The 22,175-nt window shown below is 42.2% G+C and overlaps 1 protein-coding gene across 32 annotated transcripts in view; it reads left to right on the forward strand.

Moving 5' to 3' along the window:
- The window catches only part of SORBS1 (sorbin and SH3 domain containing 1), a 172,802-nt gene that overhangs the window by 86,671 nt on the left and 63,956 nt on the right, over positions 1–22,175 (forward strand). For 26 of the 32 annotated variants that reach the window (XM_082052525.1, XM_082052527.1, XM_082052551.1 and 23 more), the window contains exons 1-5: positions 6,122–6,269; positions 15,037–15,092; positions 16,568–16,633; positions 18,752–18,847; positions 21,854–21,973. In XM_082052525.1, coding sequence (XP_081908651.1) covers positions 6,238–6,269; positions 15,037–15,092; positions 16,568–16,633; positions 18,752–18,847; positions 21,854–21,973 — 370 coding nt within the window. In that variant the 5' untranslated portion in view covers positions 6,122–6,237. Of the gene's footprint in view, positions 1–6,121; positions 6,270–11,292; positions 11,344–15,036; positions 15,093–16,567; positions 16,634–18,751; positions 18,848–21,853; positions 21,974–22,175 lie in introns of those variants that run through there. The other 6 variants (XM_082052552.1, XM_082052553.1, XM_082052555.1 and 3 more) reach the window with 4 other exon arrangements.

The raw sequence follows: 22,175 nt of genomic DNA on the forward strand, positions 1-22,175 counted from the left end.
CTTGCTTGTTAAGCTTCGATTAAGGCATTGTGATAGTTTTAACGTGACCTGCAATGCATGCTGCAGATCAGCTATTCACTTCAGACCATTAGTCCAGGCATCTGGCACTTAGTGGAGACAAAGCAGTTCTGGGCCTGACAAGCTGGACCAAAGGCAGAGAGAGGGGAAAAAGATCATCTAGGACCAGGAAACAAAGTAGGTTTATGAAAACACAGTGGGGAAATCTTGAGGAAATCTTTTGCTGTCATAGGTGGAGGAGGTAAGGTGTGGATAATGCTACCACGGCTCTCTAATTGTTTCTCCCACAGAGGAGAAAAACCGCCATGCAGAGAGCTATTGTAACGTTGCTTAAGAGTTACTGTTCTCACTGATGGCCAGATTTCCCAGGGCCCGCTGGTCGATAGCTGCTGCCTTATTCGGTTCCCAAGTTCATTGCTTCAAGTGAATGCTGAAGGTTATTCAGGTAGGCTGCTGTAACGTGCAACGTGCCCTTTTTTTCTGTTTTCCCTGGGGACAGAGCAGGGTGTCTCCTAGAGGAAGGCGTTGCCCAGAATTTCATTTTTGTTCCAGCCAGCTGGTCACACCAGCTCCACACTGGCTCTGCCCATCTTAGACTGTAAAAGCAGTTTAAATGGTGCAACATTGTGCCAGAAACCAGAGCAGTAACAGTAAGAGTGAGCTTATAGAGAGCAGGAAGATGGAGTTTTCATTTTTTCCGTTGAACTTTCGGGAACAGATGGAGACTCGATGAGGCAGAGATGCTGGAAGGGACAGTGTGTTTCAAATGTTTTCCTTAATGTCTTCCCAATCTGCTCATAGATTCATAGCTCCTGCCTGTTCAGTACAGGGCAATTACTATAGGATGTGAAAACTTCAACGCCCCCGAGCCTCCAGAGGTGGATGGTTCCCCAAGGCCTGTTAAGCTGTGTTTTTCAGGCTAAGGAACTTTTGACTCAAAGGGTCGTGGGAGCAGCTCATGGCCTGATGGGCAATGTCTTTGTTTACTTCATTCCAAGTCACCACAGTGAAGGGTCTGGACTTTCTGGATAGAGACAATGACCCAGGAGCATCTTGATTGAGCCCTGTACTGATGCTAATAGGCCAGTCCTAAATGGCCAATTTGGTTTGGTTTTTTTTTAATCTGGTTAAAAAGCCAAGAAGAATCTAATCAGAGCCCAGCAGTGCAATGAGCAGCAGTCATTATCATTACTTAGTCATCCAGTTGCTGTTTCTTTGTTCTGACGAGAAATGTTGGTGCGCTGGGAAGGGATGGGGGAAGATCAGCTTTTGTATTTGTTTTCTTGAAGAGGACATTTCCTCTCAACGCACCTATACCCAAGTGGTGCCCTTAGAGGACAGATTTAAAGTCAGTGAGGCCTTCAAAACTCTGTGGCAGCCACAGTTTGAGGGAGAGGAATCAACGAGAACAGGGAATTTAAACCCTCATTAACTCTCAAAGGCAATGACTTTCAGCTGTGAAATGTGAGATATGATTACTCTCTTATTAGCTTTCATAGTTACAAATGTAACTGGCTAATAATTCCAGCCAGCTGGCCAAGTTAGAGGAAATACACATTTCTCCTCATCCTGGTATTTTGGGCTGTATCTCTATTTACTAATGACATACACAGCATGTATATTGGGCAGAACTGCTGGAACTTAATTTCCATGAATGCCCAGGCTTGTCTGCTGGAAGACTTGTTGCTTTTTATGCCTCTGTAGTTCTGTTTCTGGAGAACAGAGGATCAGCTGTGAGTAGCCAAATTTGATATTCACTTGTCTTTAGCAATTAGGGTGCAGGGAAAAGCATTGCAGGAAAATATTGAGATGGAGAGAGCGTGCACAGTCTGAATTTTATTTGTTGCTTCTGCTAGTTCCCTTTACTGCATTCCTACATCTCCTTTTTTTACTCTTGACAACCTACCAGTTCACTGTCATTGGAAAAAGCAGTAAACTCAGTTGCTGGCCCAGAGATTATGCTAAATATCTGAGTATTTTAAGCCTGAAGAAAAATGAGAGAATTTTACAAAAATCAGCTTTCTTGCATGTCATAGAGATGATTTGGTCCTGAGCTTACCTTAAGGTTAATTTAAGCTCTACAGCATGAAATTTAAGAGTACTGGTAAACAGCTAGTGCCATTACAGAAGTTTTTAGTACTGATTGGGCTGTATTCTGTTACTTTTACAGCCAGCGGTGCCTTTAATTGAATGAGGTGCTGGCTGGATCAGCAAGAATGACTCTGACCTAATCTAAACTTGTTATATGAAGTGTCATTGATGATCTTGTGTAGTATAGGAACAGAGCCTGCATTCTCCTGGCAGACACAATCCAATAATCAGTGAGCATAATCCTTATGCCCCACCCCCAGTTTGGCATGCATACTATAAATCACAGCATGGAAGTTTTGCTTCCATTTTGCCAGAATGTGAAGTGGCAGTACAGGGTGCAAAGGGCTGGAGATGCTTATGTGCAGGTGAGGATGTGTGTTTTGTTGACCACATGCTGTAACTGCCATTAATTTCCTTAGGACTTGGGTAAGCATAACTGAGCCTTAAGTTTTTCCCCTGCAGTGTTGTATTTAGCAGGTCCTGCGTTGTACAAAATTGCTTGGACCAGTGTCAGCAACTATTCAAGGTAGATGGGCAAGGTTATGCTTTCTTTTACGCTTGGGTTTAAATAGGCCAGCAGATCAGTGGGAACTGGAAGAAGCTGCTGCTCAGGTGGCTGCTGAACAGCGGATCACTCCCAGCTTGTGTTGGTGTGAGGCAGCACTTCCCAGCTCCTGCTGAGTTCTCCAGTCAAGAAGCCAACAGCGGGAGCCATGCCTCTCACAGAAGTCTCCCTTAAGATGCTGGAGATCCCAGATCCTGCTGAACTGTAGTCCTACCAGGCAGTATTTTTTTCTGTTTTAAATGAGGGATCACCAGCCTACAGCATATCCCTTATCTCCAACAGCCAGAAGAGACACCAGGACAGTTCTTCAGTCTTCAGCAAGGAAGACAAATTATGCATTTGCTTTTCTCAGCCATTTAAGAAAATTTTCTAGCAGTTTGTCTTGCAACCTGTGCTGTTCTCTGTGTGAGATTAGCAGGTTATGTACTTTTGCTGGATTAATACACACATTATTGTTACAATGGCCTCTTACTACTTCTGCCCTGCAGACTCGCTCCTACTGACAGGTTAAGTTCCTGTCTAGATCTCTTAAAAGATCTGTATGCATCTTTACAAGGAGTTTTGCTCAGTCTCTGGTGACAGTCTGAACCCCTTCATGCCATGCAGATTGAGTTGTAATTGCTTACTGAGTTCCTGTCCTGTTGCATTAAGCTGCCTGGCAGGTTGTAGGGGCTGCTGGAAGCCAGATTTTGTTTGGTGGTAACACTGGTCCCCATAGCTGGGGAGGACTGAGCTGCAGAGTTCAGGCTCAGGTCTGAGGCATCTAAGGGGATCTGGGTGTTGGGAGCTTTGGGGTAAGCTAGGGCTCATCTCTGATAGCAGGGAGGGTGCTATAAAAGTATCCTAACCAGAACCTGGGTGGCTGTTTTGTAACAAAGCATAAGCGCCAGCCCAGCAGGGTGAGGATGCTGGGTGAATGAGTTTGTTCTCATTCACGGTACTGGGTGGAACTCCAGCAGCAGCGTGTTATTTTGGCTGAGTTTTCTTTTGCAATTCAAACCACAGAACTCAGAGGGTACTGAACTAAAAGCACGAGCATGATATAAGCTTGCTTGCCTGCCTTCTTCATCTGCAGAACAAAGTAAGCTCAATCACTTTTGTTTAACATCTCCTGGATCTTTCAGAAGTACCTTATTTTCTAAACTGCATGTCACAACACCTCTTTGACCTCTTTGGTGGTTGTAACGCCTAGCCCCACAGCATAATAGAGTGGCATAAAATACCTAGTATGACTATGTGACATTTATCAAAACACAAAACCACTATGGATTGTCCAGAAAGCTTCCCAGGGTAACTTATAACATGAACAACCCACTCCCTCCAGTGAAGGGAATTGTCTACTACTTTGGTAGCAAAACAGACATAATGAGGGTAGGCTTGTCCAGCTTGATCCAGCTCCTGGATCCTTCCCTATTTTGCCCGTCCCTAGGTTCCATTCTGTTGTTCACTAGCTGTTATTTTTACAGTATGGTTTCTATTATCTCAATATTTTAAAACAAGTATGTTTCAAGTATCAGGAGCTGGTAATGACTGCACAGCTTACTTTGGACAATGTTGTGGGCTTTATTGTCAGCTTTCCTGGTTTGTTTTTGAGAACAACATGTGGGGATTTTTTTTTTTTTTTTTTTTTTTTTTTTAGAGAGGACAGTAGGGTCTGACCATTCAAAACATACTGTTTTCTATTATCCTTTATTCAGACTGTTCATATGTCTGAAATAACCCTCTTCTTTTTCCACCCAGACCAAATACACCTGACTTTTAAAAGAGACTGCAGTATAAACCTAGATCTAGACCTAAATCTGCAAAAAGCCTCTGCTATCTGCTGGGGTAAATGAAACCAAACTCCATGTTACAAGTTCCCAGCATCAGTCTTTTAGGGCTTGGTAGCAAATGTGGGCTCAGGGGCCCTTTGTTTACTCTTATTAGAACTACCAGTGGCATGTTCACACTGACGTATGGGATTGATCTCAAATGAAGTAAGATAGAGCAGCATTTTCCAACCACTTTAGCCAACATACCAGGGCAAAATTGTGCCCATATTGGCTAACAATTAAATGCTTCATTTGGGAGGTAAGTATTGGGATGCTAAAAGGTGTATTGGGGAGGAAAAAGGACAGGTTGTGTTGCCGACAGAACCTCAGTCAGCATTTCACAGTGTATCAGTATGGGTTTATGTGTGTAGGTATTTGGAAACCTTTGTTCTGTGTCCTTCACTAACATTTTACTGAAAGAATCTGAAATTAGAGTAAGCACTGACCCACACAGTAACCTTTGCTCTATGCCCTTCTGCAATCAGCAACTCTTGCCATCTGTGTTGCTTTCTACGTCTTGTTTGAATGCTGAGATGATTGCCTTGCAATAATTTTCAGTACATTTTTTCAACATGTGAGTTCAGCAGCAGTTAAATGCCTGTACATGCATATTTCAGGAATCAAAATCCGGAGATGGGCTGCAGACAGAGACACTCTGAAGTGTCAGTCACGAAAGCCAGCAGTGCATGGTTCACTGGTTGCTGTGATCTGGTGACAAAGGACAGTACCAAGAGACTTGAGGGTCTCCTTCAAATTATTACCACTATTAAGCTACTATTTGGTCTTGCATGAACCAACGTCCAAGGTCTGATTTCAGGAAGACTTGGTCCCAGTCATTTGTTCTGTCGACATTCACCATGGAAGGAAGTGTGATCTTGTGCTGCTGCTCACCTTCTGTACCAACAGGCTGCCCAGGCCTAGGGGTGCATGGGTATACCCTTGATCTCCTAAAAGCTGGCACCACCTCCACCCCAGTGCGAGTCTTAGGCTGTCCAAAGGGGAGCCAGGCTGCACTGTGATGGGGACACTCCAACACTCTGCTACAGCTTGTGGCCTAAAAGTGTCTTTGATGCCTGTTACGATGCCCAGTGGAGTGGTCGTTTAATATTTAGTAGCCATTCAAGCAGTTAGTTTCCCTTTGTGTCATGTCAGATATTTGTGATACAAATCTCAGTTGCCAAGTGCAGAAACTTTAGCTGCTACTTCAACTCCTGCCCATTGAAATAGGATCTGCCATGTCCAGTGCTAATGAAAATACTCCTTCCTTGACAAGCAAATGCTGCCTTGCTTTAAAAAGTTTTTAAAAAATAATAAAAGTAACCCAAAATGTTTTTTTAAGTATTTTCTCTGTACTTAATATTTCTTCAAGGTCTGCCTGTCACTTCCCTTCTGAAGTGCATCCCATACCTGTGCTACCATGGAGTGTCACCCTCAACGTTTCTGTCTTTCCTCAGCTCCAGAGCTGCAGGAAGAGTCAGTGTCTTTCCTGATGACAGTGGCAGGGGAGTGACAGGCAGGCTGGGTGGGGGTGGCTGATGGTGAGCAAGCCTAGTGACAGGATGAGGTGACTAAGAACCAACTGGCTAATTAAAGCACAGCAGTAGGAGGAGCAAAGTATTTAAGGGTGCCAGAGAGAGAGAGATGCCCCCACTAATTTGTTACACCTCAACAGCCAAGTGACTGGGCAACACAGTGAAAGGTTTCCTTAACTCTTTCGTGCCTCTTATGGAGTGAAATCAAGGGACTAAGGAAATGGCACCATTAACTGAAAAGCCTCAATCAAGGTAAGGGCACTGGTACATTTTTTAGTCACAATTAGTCAAAGCTAGCCCCCCTCCTACAGCTGATGGGGGCTTGAACTGCCAGGACTTTACGTGGCACTGTGATATGCTAATGTGCACTGAGTGGGTAGGTCTGTTGGGGCAGTACATGCTGATTTTCAAATTGCTTCTTTCATTTGGGTAGGTATTTCCAGTTGCTGCTTGAAAGGAGAGGAGATATCAAGGTAGTCATTACATGGGTTTGTGTTCTCATTAAGGGAAGTGGGCAGGTCCTTGCCTCCTTACCCTAGTGACTGGATCTTTCTCCTGACTATTTTTATGGGAAGGAGGGACTGCAAGCAATTCCTGAATGCGGATTCTGAGGCAGTTGCTAAAATGAAAGTGATGAGAATGGATGTGGAATACTCAGCAATATGTGAATTTGGTCACCTGAGGCTGGAGGAGTCAGAGCAAAGTGAAGATGAGAACTGGCTTCTGGAATCTAACTATCTGCTATTTCTGGAGACACTTTGGATGTCAGGCTGTTGCTTAAACGAGCAGTTTGTTTTTCTCAGAGTGTTTTTAGTACTGACTACAGGAGCAGTCACTGTGTTCTTCATTGCAGTGTGTAGGTGACTTTAGAGGCAGCACAGTCTGACAAGGCTAGCAAGCCAGCAGCCCAGCCTGAATTCCCTGCCAGTCTTGGGTTTGCTGTGTGGCCTTGGATACATGACAGTGACCACACCTCTGAGTTTTGCTGGGACCTTTTTGTGCCTGATATTCAGGTAGATGAATCAGTTCCCTGGCAATTCTTCTATTGCAGCAATGCCCCTAGGTTGGCAAAGGCTGAGGAGAATGACCCTGTCTAACTTCAACTTGCATCCCTGGGCTTGTCAAAGGTGTGCTGGAAGTATTGTCTGCCTGGCTCCCCATATGTGTTGTCTAGACTTAGCTTTATGTGGTTCCTTGGAGGTCATTGCAGTTGTGTGTAAATGAAACCAATTCTCAAACTGGTTTTGGTTTTTCTGAAAATATCAGTTTTACAGGTTGCTTTTTATACGTGCACCTTGTTACACTGTGCCAGCTCAGCTGATTTCATATTTTGCATAGAATAGGGGCCCAAATCTTCCATCTCTGCATAAAATATAGGAATATCATCTACATACCTTGAAAAGTGTTAGCTGTTGCTTAGTGAGTGGTTGTGCAGAGCTTTAAAACACCTAGTGCTAGCAGAGGTCATAATTAAAAATTAATGTTTGGTGTGGTCACTACAATGAGCACTCATTAATGCCTGTGCAATTGCTTTACCTTACACAACTGGGAATCTTGGGATGTGTCTGGAATGGTATAAGGTGTTCTGTAGCATTAAAGTATCTGGTTTATATGTCAGAGGTACATCAGAATATTCTCTATATCCTCTTTATTGTGAAATGTTTGTAATCTGGATTTGAACTTTGTGACACTAGTCAATCTCTAATTAGTATTTCTACATAATGAAACTTCCTCTTATTTACTACTTCACTGAGAGTGTGTGACAGAGGTGAAGACAGCCTTTGTAGTCTTTGTTATACAAAATCATGCAAGAGAAGCTGCTGGATGTTGTTTAGATGATCTAATTGATCGTATTTATAGAATGCCATTCACTATAGTAAATGCAATGTAGTATTTGTGTCCCTCAGTCCTGCAGTCAGCTGAATGGATCCATTGTTATAGATAATTAGGGCTTCTGGAATTTCGGTCTGTTTATTTGCAGCAATTGTTTTGCAGAGGCACAAGTGGCCCCGTATCAGAGGTGTACAGAGAGTTGAGTGCAGCACGCAGAGCGCCCCAGCTGTACAGCTCTTACAAGTAGTCTCACAACAGCTTGAACTCAATGAATCTTCTGTTTCTTCCAGCTGCAGTATAAAACCAGCATCCTCTTGGCTAGGTGCGGTTATTGCAGATTGTCTGAAAGATTTCCCTTTTGCAAAAGGTAAACCTGGTGTCATTAATTAAATCTTAACTGTAAATAAATCCCAAATTCAGTAGTTATGTGCTCCCTGCCCACATTCCTGTTTGAGTCTCAGTTAAGTGTCCTGAACTGTCCCAGGTTGTGGTATGCTGTTAAATCATTTACAGCCTTCCCTCAGGAGTTGGTGGCCTGAGAGCTGTGACCAGAGAGCTCCCTTGTGCAGGATGTACATCAGCTTGTTTGGAAAGTACTTCCATCTATGAGGTGTTAGCATACATATCACAGATAAATCCGAGCAGAAATCTTAGCTTCTCCTGCTTTCAAATGCTGTGCCTTGTGTCTCTTACTAAGATTAATATAAGGTATATTTAAATATAACCTATTAATTTTTACTTTTCTTTTTGAAGTTTTAAAATGTTCCCGTGAGCTGCTTGGGTGTGTGAGTGTGGCACAAAGGCATTTGTTTCTTTAACAGACACAAATGATACATAGACCACAGCCACTGTCACCATGATCTCAGCCATCAAACACAAAAACCAGAGGTCAGTCATGACAGTCTTGGGAGGAAGTCGAAGCCCAGTTACAGTGTATTTTGAATCTATTGTCAGGAGGTGAAATGTTTTTGACTGTAAGGCTGCTGATAAGAGCAGTTCTCCTATCCAGGGGGAACAGTGATGCACTGCATGTCAAGTTACTCCCCTGTCTGCTCTGTGCCAAACAACCCTCTGGACGGCTGTTTTCCAAGCCCTGTGTTTATAGCAGAGCAGCAGGTTGATGGTTCAAGCAGGAGCCACCTTTCATCCCTGCAGCCCTGCAGGTGTAAGTAGCTCAGTGGCTGATGTGAAATTATTCCAGTCTATTTCTTTGCAGGGAGGTCTCTGTAGACATGAAATCACTATCTGAACTAGCACTGACCATAGAATTGTTTTCCGTAGACAGGCCAGAATTAGAATAGACCAAAAAAAGCTGATTTACCTTTTAAACCTTGCTTTTCAGCTGTTGGGCATGTCAGCTATAGGCTTTGCTCTCTGCTTCTGTGACATTAAGCAGAGCTTAAGACTTTGGACTGCCAGCCTTTTAAAGTCTGCTGCTATTTGCCAGATTTCAATGAGGTGGGTGGCAACATGCAGACCAATTGCTTTGGAAATGGTTGTTTACAGGCTGCAAAATGAAGACCCAGAGGTGCAATCACTTTCTAAAGCTGTGTAGATGGAGCGAGCCCAAGGAGGGAGAGCTGCTTAAACAGAAAAATTGTGTTGCTGCAAAACAATTTAGCTGTAGCTGTTCATGAATTAAATTTAGGTTGCAAATCAGCATTCAAGCCGTAAGAGGAATGAGGTCTGGAGTAGACTTCCAGGAGACCAGTGGAGGCAGGAAACCTTACCAGTTTGAAGCTGAAACATGACATGTTCTTGCAGAGGATTGTATGACACAGTTGCCTGCAATAGCATGGGAGTAGGCCTGGTGACCCAGGAGATCCTTTTCTGCCCCCTGCTCCACAAGTGGTGACCTTGAACTGAGTTAACTCAGGTTGCAGCTAAACTTTGTTTACTCTGAAGTTGATGACTGTAAGATGACTTAGTTCAAAAGCATCTCTGAGTTCTTAAAGCCACATCTCCTAGTTTACATTTCTTATTTGACTTTGTTATTAGAAACAGCAAATTCCTCTTAAATTGAAAAAAACTGGTATGTATGCCAGATAACTTAATTTTACCCATTAGAAAGGAAACAAACATGCACCATGTTAAAAAAAAAAAAAAATAAAAAGAACAAAACCTGGTGATACTGCATATGAAGTGTGCTATGTTTATTTATTCTAACAGCTGTAACTTCAATTATTTATAAGAACACTGTAGCCAAGCTTGTGTTCTATGCTGCCATTTGTTTCATTTAGTGAGCTTTCACTGCTCCCACTCTGCTATCTTAACATTTGCCGGAGAGCGTGGGGAGGCTGTTGTCTTGTACAGAATTGGTATGATTCTTCTATATGCACTGCTTGCTTATTCATAGTCTTTTCATGACATCAATTCTTAGGAGCATAATGTCTTCTGAAGGAATGACAGGATGTTCTTTAACCCTTAAAATAAAAATGACAGGCAACATATTTCTTTCAGTATTTCAGGATAAGAGAATCATGATACTTGGAGAGAGAGCTGATTGCCTTGGTTAACCTGGAGCTGCCTCCTGTATTCTAGTTATTTCTTCTTGCCACATTTTATGTGATACAAAATGAGACATACAGAGGAGATGTGCTTTTCAGCAAGTTATTTAAGCAGAGGAACCCCCTGGTAGGAGGTACTGGCTGCAGCGCAGCCCTTTGCCCCCTGCCTGGATTTGGGCTTCGCCGTTGCTGGCACAGCTGGTTGAGCAGAGCGCCTGGGTCAGGGACAAGGGGACAGTGTGAGAGGTTCTGAGCCAGGGGCTGGACAAATGAGTGTTGTATGTGATGTGTGAGACCTGAGCAGGTGAAAAGTTTTGTGATTGCAAATCATCCCGTAAGCCTGAAAGCTTATTATTTTTCTAAAAGCCTCAGCTCCTAGATTATACTAACATAAATAAGAATTTGATTTTTTTTTTCATTTAAGCACAGCCACAAAACACTTAAAGCTCTCATATATGGAAAGAAAACTTTGAAAATGTGAAGAAACCTCAGAACTGAGAAGATAAAGCAGGAGGCCAAATCTCAGGAATATAAGGAATGTGCCCTATAAGTTTTCAATGCTCATCTTGTGTCTAGCAATTGTTTTAAAATCCTATGCGAGTCATCAGAGCTATCAATACTATCAAGAAAAGAAATGAAAGGAAATTACTTCCCCCCCCGCGCACGCTAGACCACCAAAAATAACCACCGCCTGCAACGCTTAGCTGAGATACCAGTGACTTAAGAGCATGTGTCCTTGCTCAGAACTATTAATGAGCTGTTTGTTACCCCTGCCATTGTAGGGGGAGTACTCAAATGTTTAGAGTATGTGAGATAATCCAGAGATGTGCTGTGCAGAAGTAGTTGCCACTTATCTGCATTCCTCCTAAATAGGCTTCTGAATGCACTGCTCTCTTTTCCACACCAAGTAGGGAAGGAACTGCAGCCTTGGAAGAAATGTACTGGGGGTGAAAGGGAGGAAGGAAGCATTAAACGTCCAACTAGAGGTATGAACAAACTGGCATGGAGTTGGTGGATGTTACGTACGGACATTGGCATGTTCAGGGTTACAGCTGCTGGCTTGTACCCTGAGGAATTCATTACCTTTCATTATGTTTTGAATGTCTGCAGCTTTGAAGCCTTTGTTGCTATGTCTGTCATATTTTAGGAAAGGCACGAATTCCAATTTGGCAAGGAGACTGTGGTTAGCTGATTAGAGCAGGGAGCTGGAAGAAGACACTTTGGAGTTCTGGAGGATTTTATCCATCAATCAACTATTTTTTTTTTTTTTTAATTATTATTAATTTGTTTTGCCTGGCCTGGCAGTACTGGTTTCTCTGTTTTTAGTATTGACACAAGGATCTCATTTTTGGTTGCATCTGAAAGGCTCCCTTCTGAAGTAGTGCTGTGCATACTTCTGTGTCTGACTGCGGAAACATCTGGGCTGTAGCTATGGGAAGTTCTCAAGAGGAACTGGGAGCAGTAAATGTTTCCAGATCCACCTGCTCCCACAGCCCATGGACAACCTGTGTATCCAATCTGTCTGGGACTGCTCTGTCTAAGGATGTTCCATCCAAACACTCACAGCACACTGACTTAACAGCATTTACCTTCTCAGTGTTATAGAGGGCAATGCTTTGCCATACTGGGGCTGTGGAGCCAGGTGTGCTGTCTGGCTGGACCATGTATCTGGTCCCAAGAGCAGCCTTAGGGCTAAGGTAGGCCCAATAGGACTTCAGTATGTGGTTTAGGTTAAGCATATGGAGACAGGTAGAATAATTCTTTAGCCCTGATGCAAAAGGACACTGAAGCATGTTCTCAGCTTGAAGTGTGCACCATACTTTCCTCAGTCTAAACCATTGTTATTTCTACCTGCATGCACCAAATCTGTACACAGAGTCTCGACTGATCAAAATCAGCTTTTAAATGGAGTTTCTGGAGATACACCAGCCCAGGGGCTCAGGACGGGTTGCGTTCACCCCAAGCACACTGAATCCATTCTGTGCATGGGAACCTGCATTAAGTATGTGTTCATTTGAGTGCTCGAATAGTGCAGATTAGTTTCACAGCAGGTGAACACTGAATTCGTGTTATTTTAATTGAATTCCATAATTGCTTGTAAGTGTGGAGATATGTAGAAAAGTAATTTTTCTAGATCTAGTTCTAATGAGTTTGTACACCTCCTCTAGTTAATTTTAGCAAACTTCTTTAATTATCACTTTATTTTTTAACCTCAAATCACTTCCCATGAAAACTAATTTGTTCTTTTAAGGGCAAATAAATGTGCTTTTTTTGTTATGAATTATTTCCTTAAGGCTTTTCTGAATGCAATGCAGGACAGTGCTTGACACTGTAAGCCAATGTTGAGACTCTTGAATCAAAAAGACATCACTGAAATCAGAGTTTTATGGAAATTGTAATGTCACTGTTTCTAAACAAAGATGAGACAGTTTAAAAAGCGTAATGCATGGGGTCACAAGTTTCACTGCTTGGATACTGGGATTGCAGCAGCAGTGGACCCTGCCTTTACCCGGGCATGTGAGCTAGTTTGTCCTCTTTCCTCTCTTGAAAAGGTAATACACTGTATTTCCTTCACCCCCCACTACCTTTCTTACCTTATACCAGAGGAAGGTATGCAACCTTTGGGGAATGCTTGGAGTGAAAGAAACTCTACCATGACTTGCACGAAGCCCATGGAGAGGGCCAGTGCTGAGTCAAAACTTCTGGGTACCAAAAAACCTCCTCAGCTTCAGAATGGCTTTAATCCTCAAGCTGAGCTGAGACTTACTGCGGTACTGCCCTTGCTTGTAGTTTTCTCCTGCCCTATGGAGGGGCCCTTATTTATCCATTGAGTTTAAACTCGTAACAGTTTTCCATACATAGAAGAGTGTGATATTGCTACAAACCTCCTTAGCCTGGATAGCTTGTAATTTTAGCCTGTTTCTTTCTGCTTTGCTTGAACTAAGGCATCTTTCTGTGATAGAAACATACAGAGATCAGAAAGACCATTATTATTAAGTACACGTATATACATTTTCAGGCTGTGTCAACTGTTACTGCTTCAGGGTACTTCTGGTATGAAACAGTGGAAACAAAAAGCAGATGCTGTACGGCAGGTGAAGCTGGGCATCAGACCTTTAAGCTGAGCTCAGCTTTTGTTGTTGACTGGTTTTAGACTGCACCCTCCACTTCACACTGGGTTTTACTGGGATCAACAGGGAATGGGGCTGGATTCTGTTGAGCCTTCACCAACCCATGGTGGACATCTCATGTAGATATTTTAATGGACAAAATATTTAAATAATTAAGTGTTGGCAGCTGTTGCTATGGTGGCATGCTGGAGAACCCAGATATTGGCTGCTTTTATAGCCTGATCTCTTACTATATTTGCTTGTGGAGTTTTCTTTTATCTCCGTTTGAGGATCTCTTGAACATAGCCATTATATTCTGGCTGATATGAAGCTAATACTAGTTAAGAATGGGAGTGCTCCAGGCAAGAGAATAAATTCAGTTCTGCAAAGGCAATTTCCACCTCTTACGATGTCCCACTGCTGCCTCCAGTTCATGTAACAGGAAAACAAGTACTTCCAACTCTCTTGTTTAGTTTCTTATTTCTCTGAGCAATTTTGCCCTGTACTTCACAGATTAGGGTCTTTTTTTATAAGTGATTTTGTAGGTTCAGATACCTATTTGTATTCATGTCATGAAAGCCATTAATTAGCTGAAGTCACGCTTGATCTCATTCTCTTCAGCACTAACTTTGGAGAGGAGAAAAAGATTAGAACATAAAAGGACAAGGTTTGTAATTCAATCTAGGACCTTTAGAGGGTTGAGAGATCTTGGCAAGCATGGACTTCTCTTGTAGAAGTGTCAACCTTTGACTATTCAAAAACGCCATCTGTGGTGTGACATTGAAACCCGTTGGTTTGCTGCAGGTATCAAGTCCCCGCAGGAGTGGGCACTGGGTAAGAAGAGGCCCCACATTTGCCCTCTCTAGACTGTCATGACCACGAAAACTGGCTTTTTTCTCCTTTGGTCTCCATCTGGGAGTTTTTCTCTTGGGTTGGTAATTTCACTGCTTTTGGGCCCAGGAGGGACCAAAGCTTCTAATTTTAATTTTTGCGTACTGGAGTCTGATCCTGAAAATATCAGTGACACTGCAGGGCTGGAAATGATTGGTGCAGAAGTTAATACACATTTTGATGACTATATTCCTTCTGCATTATAATGTCTTTCAAAAGAGAGATTGACTTTAATCTGAGCAACAGTTTGCCTTGAAATCTGGCAGTGGTCTAAGCTGAGAGTTTTAGGTTAAAGCTTTTAGTCTCACTGAGATTTTTTTTTTTAAATTTTTCTTAAACATGATGCACATTTTATGTATTAGAAGCTAACCAGATATGCACTTTGCCATATATAGATTCTTAGGCTTTAATCAGTATCTTACAATTTAATGTTGAGGATTAGCCTTAAAGTCTGAAACTAGTACCTACGTTGGGTGGAAATATTCTTTGGTTTCTGATAATTATCAGAAAAAATGTAACTATTGGTTGACGTAAATCCATTTGGTTTTTGAAACTAAATTTTTTGAAGAAACTGTGACTATTACCTTGACTTTTTTGATGAATGTCCAGCATCATGTCCAGTGCTGTCTGGGCAGACATGAAACATAATTTAACCATTCTGCATTTCATTTTAAACAGAGATAAACGAGATCCAGAAGTGAAAAAGGCAAGTCCCTCTGCAACCATGAGCTCTGGTAAGTCTGTGTTGTTTTCCACTTGCCCTCATTAGCGTTCCTTTTTATTACTATAAATATTTCTGTCTGTTTCTGATACAATTACTCTTTTTTTTTTCTTTTTTGACTTCTTCTGCCTCCGAGAAAAATAGTCAAAGGCTGTGAAAGCTCATGGAATCTGACTATTGAAGCAACAGTGTCATAAAAAGTGTCGTAAGAAGTGTCCTGGCTTTGCATTTGTTTCAGTTTGGCCCATAGCGCTCAAAAAGAAACATCTTGAGCTGCAGTAGGTCACTTTAGCTTCTTTCACTTTAGAATAGAAGAATTCAAAATTATTGATTACCTGAAAAACCTTTCTGAAATAATTTGATATGTTTTAGTAGGGGTGAATGGAAAGTTTGCCTGGATAGGAAAAATCAACTGCTCAAAGAAAAATGAGGGACCAGGAAATGGGGCTGATTGGGCAGAGGAAAACAACTGGGCTTGTCTGGGAAACAGGATAAATCAGAGTGAAAAGTGAAGCAGACATCACACTGAAGTGCTGTATGTAGGACCTGTGGAATAATATTCCCACTTGATTTTAGCACCTTATCAAGTCTCAGCTGGAGTATCGTGTCCAGTTTTTAGCACCACATTTTGAGAAAAGTGTGAACTGTTTGGAGAGAGTCCAGAGGAAAGGTAGGATGCTAATCCGTGTCTGAAAAACATGAGCTGGGAATTTGGCTTAAGCATTGATAAGCTTCCAGGTTGTGAAGCACTGGAACAGGTTGCTTTAGGGTGATGCTGGAAGTTTGTAAGAACTTGTCAGGCAAACATTTGTCAGCAGTGACAGAGGTAGGTTTGTTTCTGCCATGAGTCAGGAATATGGCTCTAGATGCCCCTTGGAGATCCTTTCTAGCACTGTCTTCTGTGTTTCTCTGAACACAAGAGGTTCCACTTAAATTTGAGAAAAAACTTCTTCTCAGTAAGGGTGACAGACACTGGAACAGGCTGCCCAGGGAGGTTGTGGAGTCTCCTTCCCTGGAGACATTCAAAACCCGCCTGGACATGTTCCTGTGCGACCTCACCTAGGCGTTCCTGCTCCAGCAGGGGGATTGGACGAGGTGATCTCCCAAGGTCCCTTCCAATCCCAAACATATTGTGATACTGTGATACTGTGTAATTCACAAAAGCCAGTTTTATTCCTGTCAGCTGAGGACTTTGCAGACTTGAAAAAAATCTCTCTTGAAAACCTCATCACTGAGCTGGATGCTGTATGCACATACAGAGACAGTCCCTGTTTAAAAGAGGCTGCGAGCCAGGTAGGGAAAGGAGGTACAGAGGTGTCATCCGAGGGAGATTTCTGTCTCTGAGCACCACCTCCTGAGACAGAACGAATACTTCCTAGTGCCTGAATCAAGTAGTGCTGACCCATGGCATCCCCTCATAGTCAGAGGTTAAATTCAGTTGCAGAGGTTTTATCCCAGAAGTAATCTGCTTCTCTATTCATCTTACAGAACGTGAAGAAATTAATGTTGCAAAAACTGTTGTCAATGGGCTGAGCAGCAATGGACAAGAAAAAGGTGGGTTAAAGAGCTTCAGAGACATCTCTGCAGCTCCCCCTGCATGTCAGCTGTGCACTGTGGTTGATTTCCCTGGACATTTGCTACAGCAGGGTTTCCAAATTTAGTCTGCTTGGCGACTGACACAAGAAAAGCCTTGTGCTGCACCGTGCCAGCAGCAGCAGCATTTCTTAGCCGAACAAGTGTTCTTTGTGTCTTAAAGGTGGCAGGCAGGATTTGCCTCTCTGTATACTTTTAGTGCTGTTTTGAGGAAATCTGTGCACAGCTTGTGGTACTTGAGAGCACCTGTGAATCAATATCTAAGCGTGTTTAGACAGCATGGGTTTGTGCGTGCCTGTGTGTGAATCCTGTTAACTTCAGTGGAAGGTGAAAGTTTGAGCCCAGGATTAAAGGGCAGGAACTAACCATTTAAGTAATAAAAAAAATCTGTTATTAGCAACAACGTGTTAAAAGCCAAAGTTATCGAAACAAACCAGTCTTCATGTTAGCATCAGCAGGCTTGCAGTGGCTTTATAGCATTCAACATTGTATAGTGATGGTGTGTGTTTGGCAGCGTGGAAGTATGTGGTGGCATGGGTTGTTTTTCTGCTGGTTTCATTTCCTTTCTTCTGCTTTGATGCCTTTTTATAGTGGTTAGCATTTTGACTGCATTGTGGATGGATGAATTCAGTCAGTTACAGGGCAGAACAGAATTAGGGTTGTTTCCTAAGCCACAGGCTGTTTGGATTTGGGATCCATTGTATTCACAGGGTCTCCAGTGCTCATGCAGAAGCCTGGACCACAGGGTTTGATTTGAATGTCTCTTTCATGAAGAAAAAAAAAAAAAAAAAAAAAAAGAAAAGGAAGAAGAAGAATTTAAAGCAGCTCCATCAAATTAAAAAGTAATGATTTTATGAGGTTTGAAAAAAATCCATCAAGCTTTTCCCCCATCCTTTTGCTTGAGAGCCCTTTTCTAGGTTGGTGAAGTTTGTGCTTTCCAGTTTTGCCAGGGACCAGAGATATCTGCCACAAGAGGGGGATGTACACAGACCCTGATGTCAGTGACTCCCTCAAGCTGGCCAGGTGCTCAGTATTGCTGGTTTAGAGTATAAGAAATGTGGTTCTTCTTACTCATGATTTTGCTGGTCCAAGAGAGATGGCACCGAATGTGAGGAGGCATCTAGCATTTTCCTTTTAATATATGCAGAAAGCTAATAGGATTTAAAGGAGAAAATCCTGGCTCTGCAGAAATCAAAAGCACAACTTGAAGTTATTCTGGTGGAGCCATGATTTACAAAATATTTATCTTGGCAGATCCTGTTGATCTTCACTTCTTTTTTTGGCCTTTTTTTACCACTCCCTTCTCCATTTTTTTTTTCCAAGAGGGTTGTACATTAGCTGCAATACAGAGTCACAGAGAGGAAGTACCAGCTGATTTGGACAATTCTGTAACAATTGCTAGAATTTTACGCAGTGCTATGTATGGTTTTCCCTTATGTTACTACATCTTGTATAACTAGTGTGCTAGCCGATGGAGTCCAGCAGAAGTCTCTTCATTTTACTGTTTAAATAGACAGATTTTTTTCTGCAATTGATATTTTGATGCTACCCTTTGGCATGGGATTATTTTCAAGGTTATTTCATGTCTCACTTTCTTCTGTTGCTGAACTTGTAAAATAATGTGCCATAAAATCCAGAATTCATGTACTGTGGCTAGTTTAATGTTCCTTTCTCAAACCTTCAGTCCTTGTTTTTTCACTTTGTTTTAACTGAGCCATATTAATGGTAACTTAACATTTTAATTTTTGCATGTAGTGTATATCACCAGAATGATTACACTAAATTTTTTGGTGGCTTCTGAAAACTAATGCTTCCAGATTCTTTTTGCCTGCAGCCTAGTGGCAGTCAGCAATTAGTCAATTCAGTAAGCAGTTCTGTATGCTGCATAAAACAGACACATCCTGATTTATGGCAAATGAAGGGATATTTTTAACGGTTGCATCGCTGCTCTCTAGACTGCTTTTGTATTTGAAATTTCCTGCTATTGTGTCTCCAAGTACATTAGAAAATTTTGTGGCATGCTTCCCGAACTCTGTTCTTCCCTTTTTGGATGTGCCATTTACACTTTTGTGTTTGCAGCTGTTGATGTCCCTTTATGTACACGCTCTATTTCTGCCGTTAAAATAATCCCTGTGAAGAAAGTGAAAAGTTCTCCTCACCTAGTGCTGCCTACAGGTATCTTCTTCCTTTCTCCCCCTGCCATGCATTAGTTGGCCATCATTCTCTCTCTTCTCTCTCTCTCTCATTATCTCTCTGCTTCACCCACACGCTTTGGCTAGTTTTTGGCTTCATCCTCTTCTCACTGTTTCCAGAGCTGTAGATTTCATCAGTAGGTAATAAAGTTAGCTCTTGATGGCACAATACACTGTTCTCAATTATGCTGCTCCTCTGCAGACATAATTGTGTCACTTTAATCTGGGATCATTGTAAGCCCTTCTACTAATGCTCAGTTATGAGTAATATTGTTATTACAGCTTCATTTTGAACAAAACTCCAGATGAACTAAAGGTTTCCTGTGTATCTTTAGTCTTTATGAAAGTAAATGGATGTCAGAGATGGTATTTTACAGGTTCAAGCAGCATTCAGCTTTGGGGTGGTTTTGTTTTTCTGTATGTCCACTGACTTTACAGCATCTTTACATGGATAAATAAGGATGTTAGGCTGTCACCCCCTCCACAAGCACATTTTTTTCCCACTAGAAGTACAAAATTATTTTTGTACTTTGCTGGCTTTGGACAACCAGATTAGTCTATATGATACTGCTAGTCTCTCCTAATCTGTCACACGTGCTCTGTTGGACTATTACAGTACTAATGTTATGTTTATTAGCATCTACTGGATTTCTGTACTGAGAGATTCAGATTTTTGTTTTCCTTCATTTCACCTAAATTGTCAGGGAATTAAACATCTTGGGTATTTCTCTTCCTCCCCAAATGGAAACAATCTGACAATATTTAATTTTCATACCCTTTTCAAAACATCTTGATTTTGTTGAGTTCAGAACAATTTTCCTGATTCTTACTGTTTTGATTCAATATACAGATTTAATATATTGTATGGATTTTTTTTTTTTTTTAAGTACTTTGATTCCCAAATTAGATTCTTCTCGAGTATGATGGAGACATTTATGGCATGGTGAACTCTAGGTGTTTCCGTTTCTCTCCAGTGCCTGTGAAGGGAATGTAGGTGGAGGAGTGTAGGAGAACCGCTACGCTGCCGTCTCTGGATGTCTAAATCAGGCCTGGTGACTCCCAACAGTGTGTCCATGCCTCAGAGTTACAGCACTCTTGAAACTGGAGTCCCAGAGCTTAAACCTTTGTCCTCTGGTTTGAAAGCAGGTCCATAGAGTCCTCAGGCTGCGTGTTGTGCTGTGTGGATGGGAACAGTAGCCACAACTGGACTCCTGGGCAAAAGGAGTCCTGACCCTATCTGGGTCATGTGAAAATCAGTCAGAAGTCAACTTCTTTCTCATCAGGTGTGTGGATGATCTTAAGGACATGATTAGTTGTGTGGTGTGAGTACAAATGTGGTATATTTAAGGATTAAGCAGCATTGGATGGATATCTCTGGTTGATCAGTCTTTCCCTTCACAGAGGCTGTCTAAACAAACTAAGCCTGAACTGTAGGAAAGTATCCTCTGATTCCTTACTTACTCAGTCCTTTCTCCAGTCCTAAATGTGTATCTGAAGCTATACTTTTTTGTGAAATCCTTAAAGCACTAGAAGCCCACGTAAAAGCTTGAAGTCTGGTGATGCCAGCGTGAAAGCTTTTGATGCAAGCCAGGTGTTTGACCTTTTGTCGAGTCTTTCCCCTTACTGCTGTTGTCCATCTGGCACTATTGATGTTTCCCTATATTATGGCCATGTTTGTTGTGGTTTGTATGTTTTGCAACCTTAGCTGAGGTGTTGTCATGGTGTGTAGGCACTGTGCTGATATGGATTTAGTGGGACATTATCTTACTGCAATCAGCCAGGGAATACTGATCAGCACAAACATGGGCTGTTGTCTGGGCAAAAAGCATCAGCCTTTGCCCCATCTGTCCAGTCTGAAGGCAGAACTTTCATTATAGTAACAGTTGCTGCATCCCTCTCTGTGTAGAGATAGCATGACTCTCACCCCATAAACATAGAAATCATCATATTGTCATTTGTGTAACACAGTACATGCTCAGGACGTCTTCAGGCTCCCTGTGCTGTGTCATGGTAGGACTAGCACCCCTGTTTAGGTAGGTCAAAGTGAAGCCTGATGGCAGCTGCAGGGTCAGTAATAGTGCATGAGGAAGGGAGAGGATGTGTTTTCCTATGGAAGTAGCTTGAATAAGTGAGACACCCTTTAGGCTTATTGCTTCTATACGTATCTCAGAGGAAACAACTCTCCGGAAGGATTTTAAGTAAGGGGAAGAAAATAGCCTTGAAGTACTGGTTTGTTATTAGTTCATAGGATGACAGGAGGAAAAAAACCCAAATCCGTGGACTGAAATGTGCCTGCACATTAAGCTGTGCTGAATTGGGCCTCAACGAGGTTGCTGGCATGATCTGGTGTCTGGCTCACATAGTCACCTGAACAGATATATATTATCTCTTCTAGGTTTTGGGATTTGGCTTCCTATGTCAGGAGGTTAAACACTGCTGTGAAACAAGGGAGACAGCAAGGAGACAAGATGGCTTGCAGCTCCCTGCCTTCAGATCATATTCAGCATAGGGTCAAGATTTTATTGTTCAGTGGCCATAAGAATGACTTTCTCTTTCAGTCCTCCACATAAAGCATTTTTAAGGCTTCAGCACACAAATCGTACTGCTTTACATTATTGGGACATCCCTGTAGAAGAGCCACAAGTGTAATGGTAGAATGTCCTTGCGACTACAATGTCTCCGCACAAAGCAGACCAAATAAAGCAAATAGACCTGTGAAATTTAGTTCCAACACTCATCCTTTTTCCCTCTTATCTCTGTTACACTGACTCAGAACTTACTTGTACATTCATCAATTACATGAATATGAAACTGCTTTAATTTCTCAATGCTTTAAATCCAGAGCTAATCTTCATCTGCATAATCATTACTAGATTGATTGACCCGGAGGCAGCCATGCTAAAATTACTACATAGGGCTCTGATGGCTCCTGATAGCTTTGTGTCGTCTGTTTCAATGTGTCTCCTCTGTGCCTGCACATTTCCTGTAGAAACGGATCCCACTAAAGTCTGCAGCGGGAAAGGAGCTGTGACACTCCGGGCGTCCCCAGCCTATGAAGAGAATCAGAATATCACTTCACCGAGTCCTCAGGATGTCGAGCAACCTGAAAGTAAGTGGATGGAAGGTTAACTGCAATATATTAGTCACAACAACCTCAAGTGAGGTCATCCCACAGTCTTGGGGTGACTTTTTTTTAGATACGATTTAAAGCCCCAAATCCTGTAGCATAGTTGGAAAGCTCTTGCAAGAACCAGACCAGGGGAGGGAGACTGACTCTTGTTCAATTCTGGTGCAGGTTTCATGACCACTCA

The sequence above is a fragment of the Streptopelia decaocto genome (assembly GCF_964273445.1).
Source record: "Streptopelia decaocto genome assembly, chromosome: 5".
Classification (NCBI taxonomy): Eukaryota; Metazoa; Chordata; class Aves; order Columbiformes; family Columbidae; genus Streptopelia; species Streptopelia decaocto.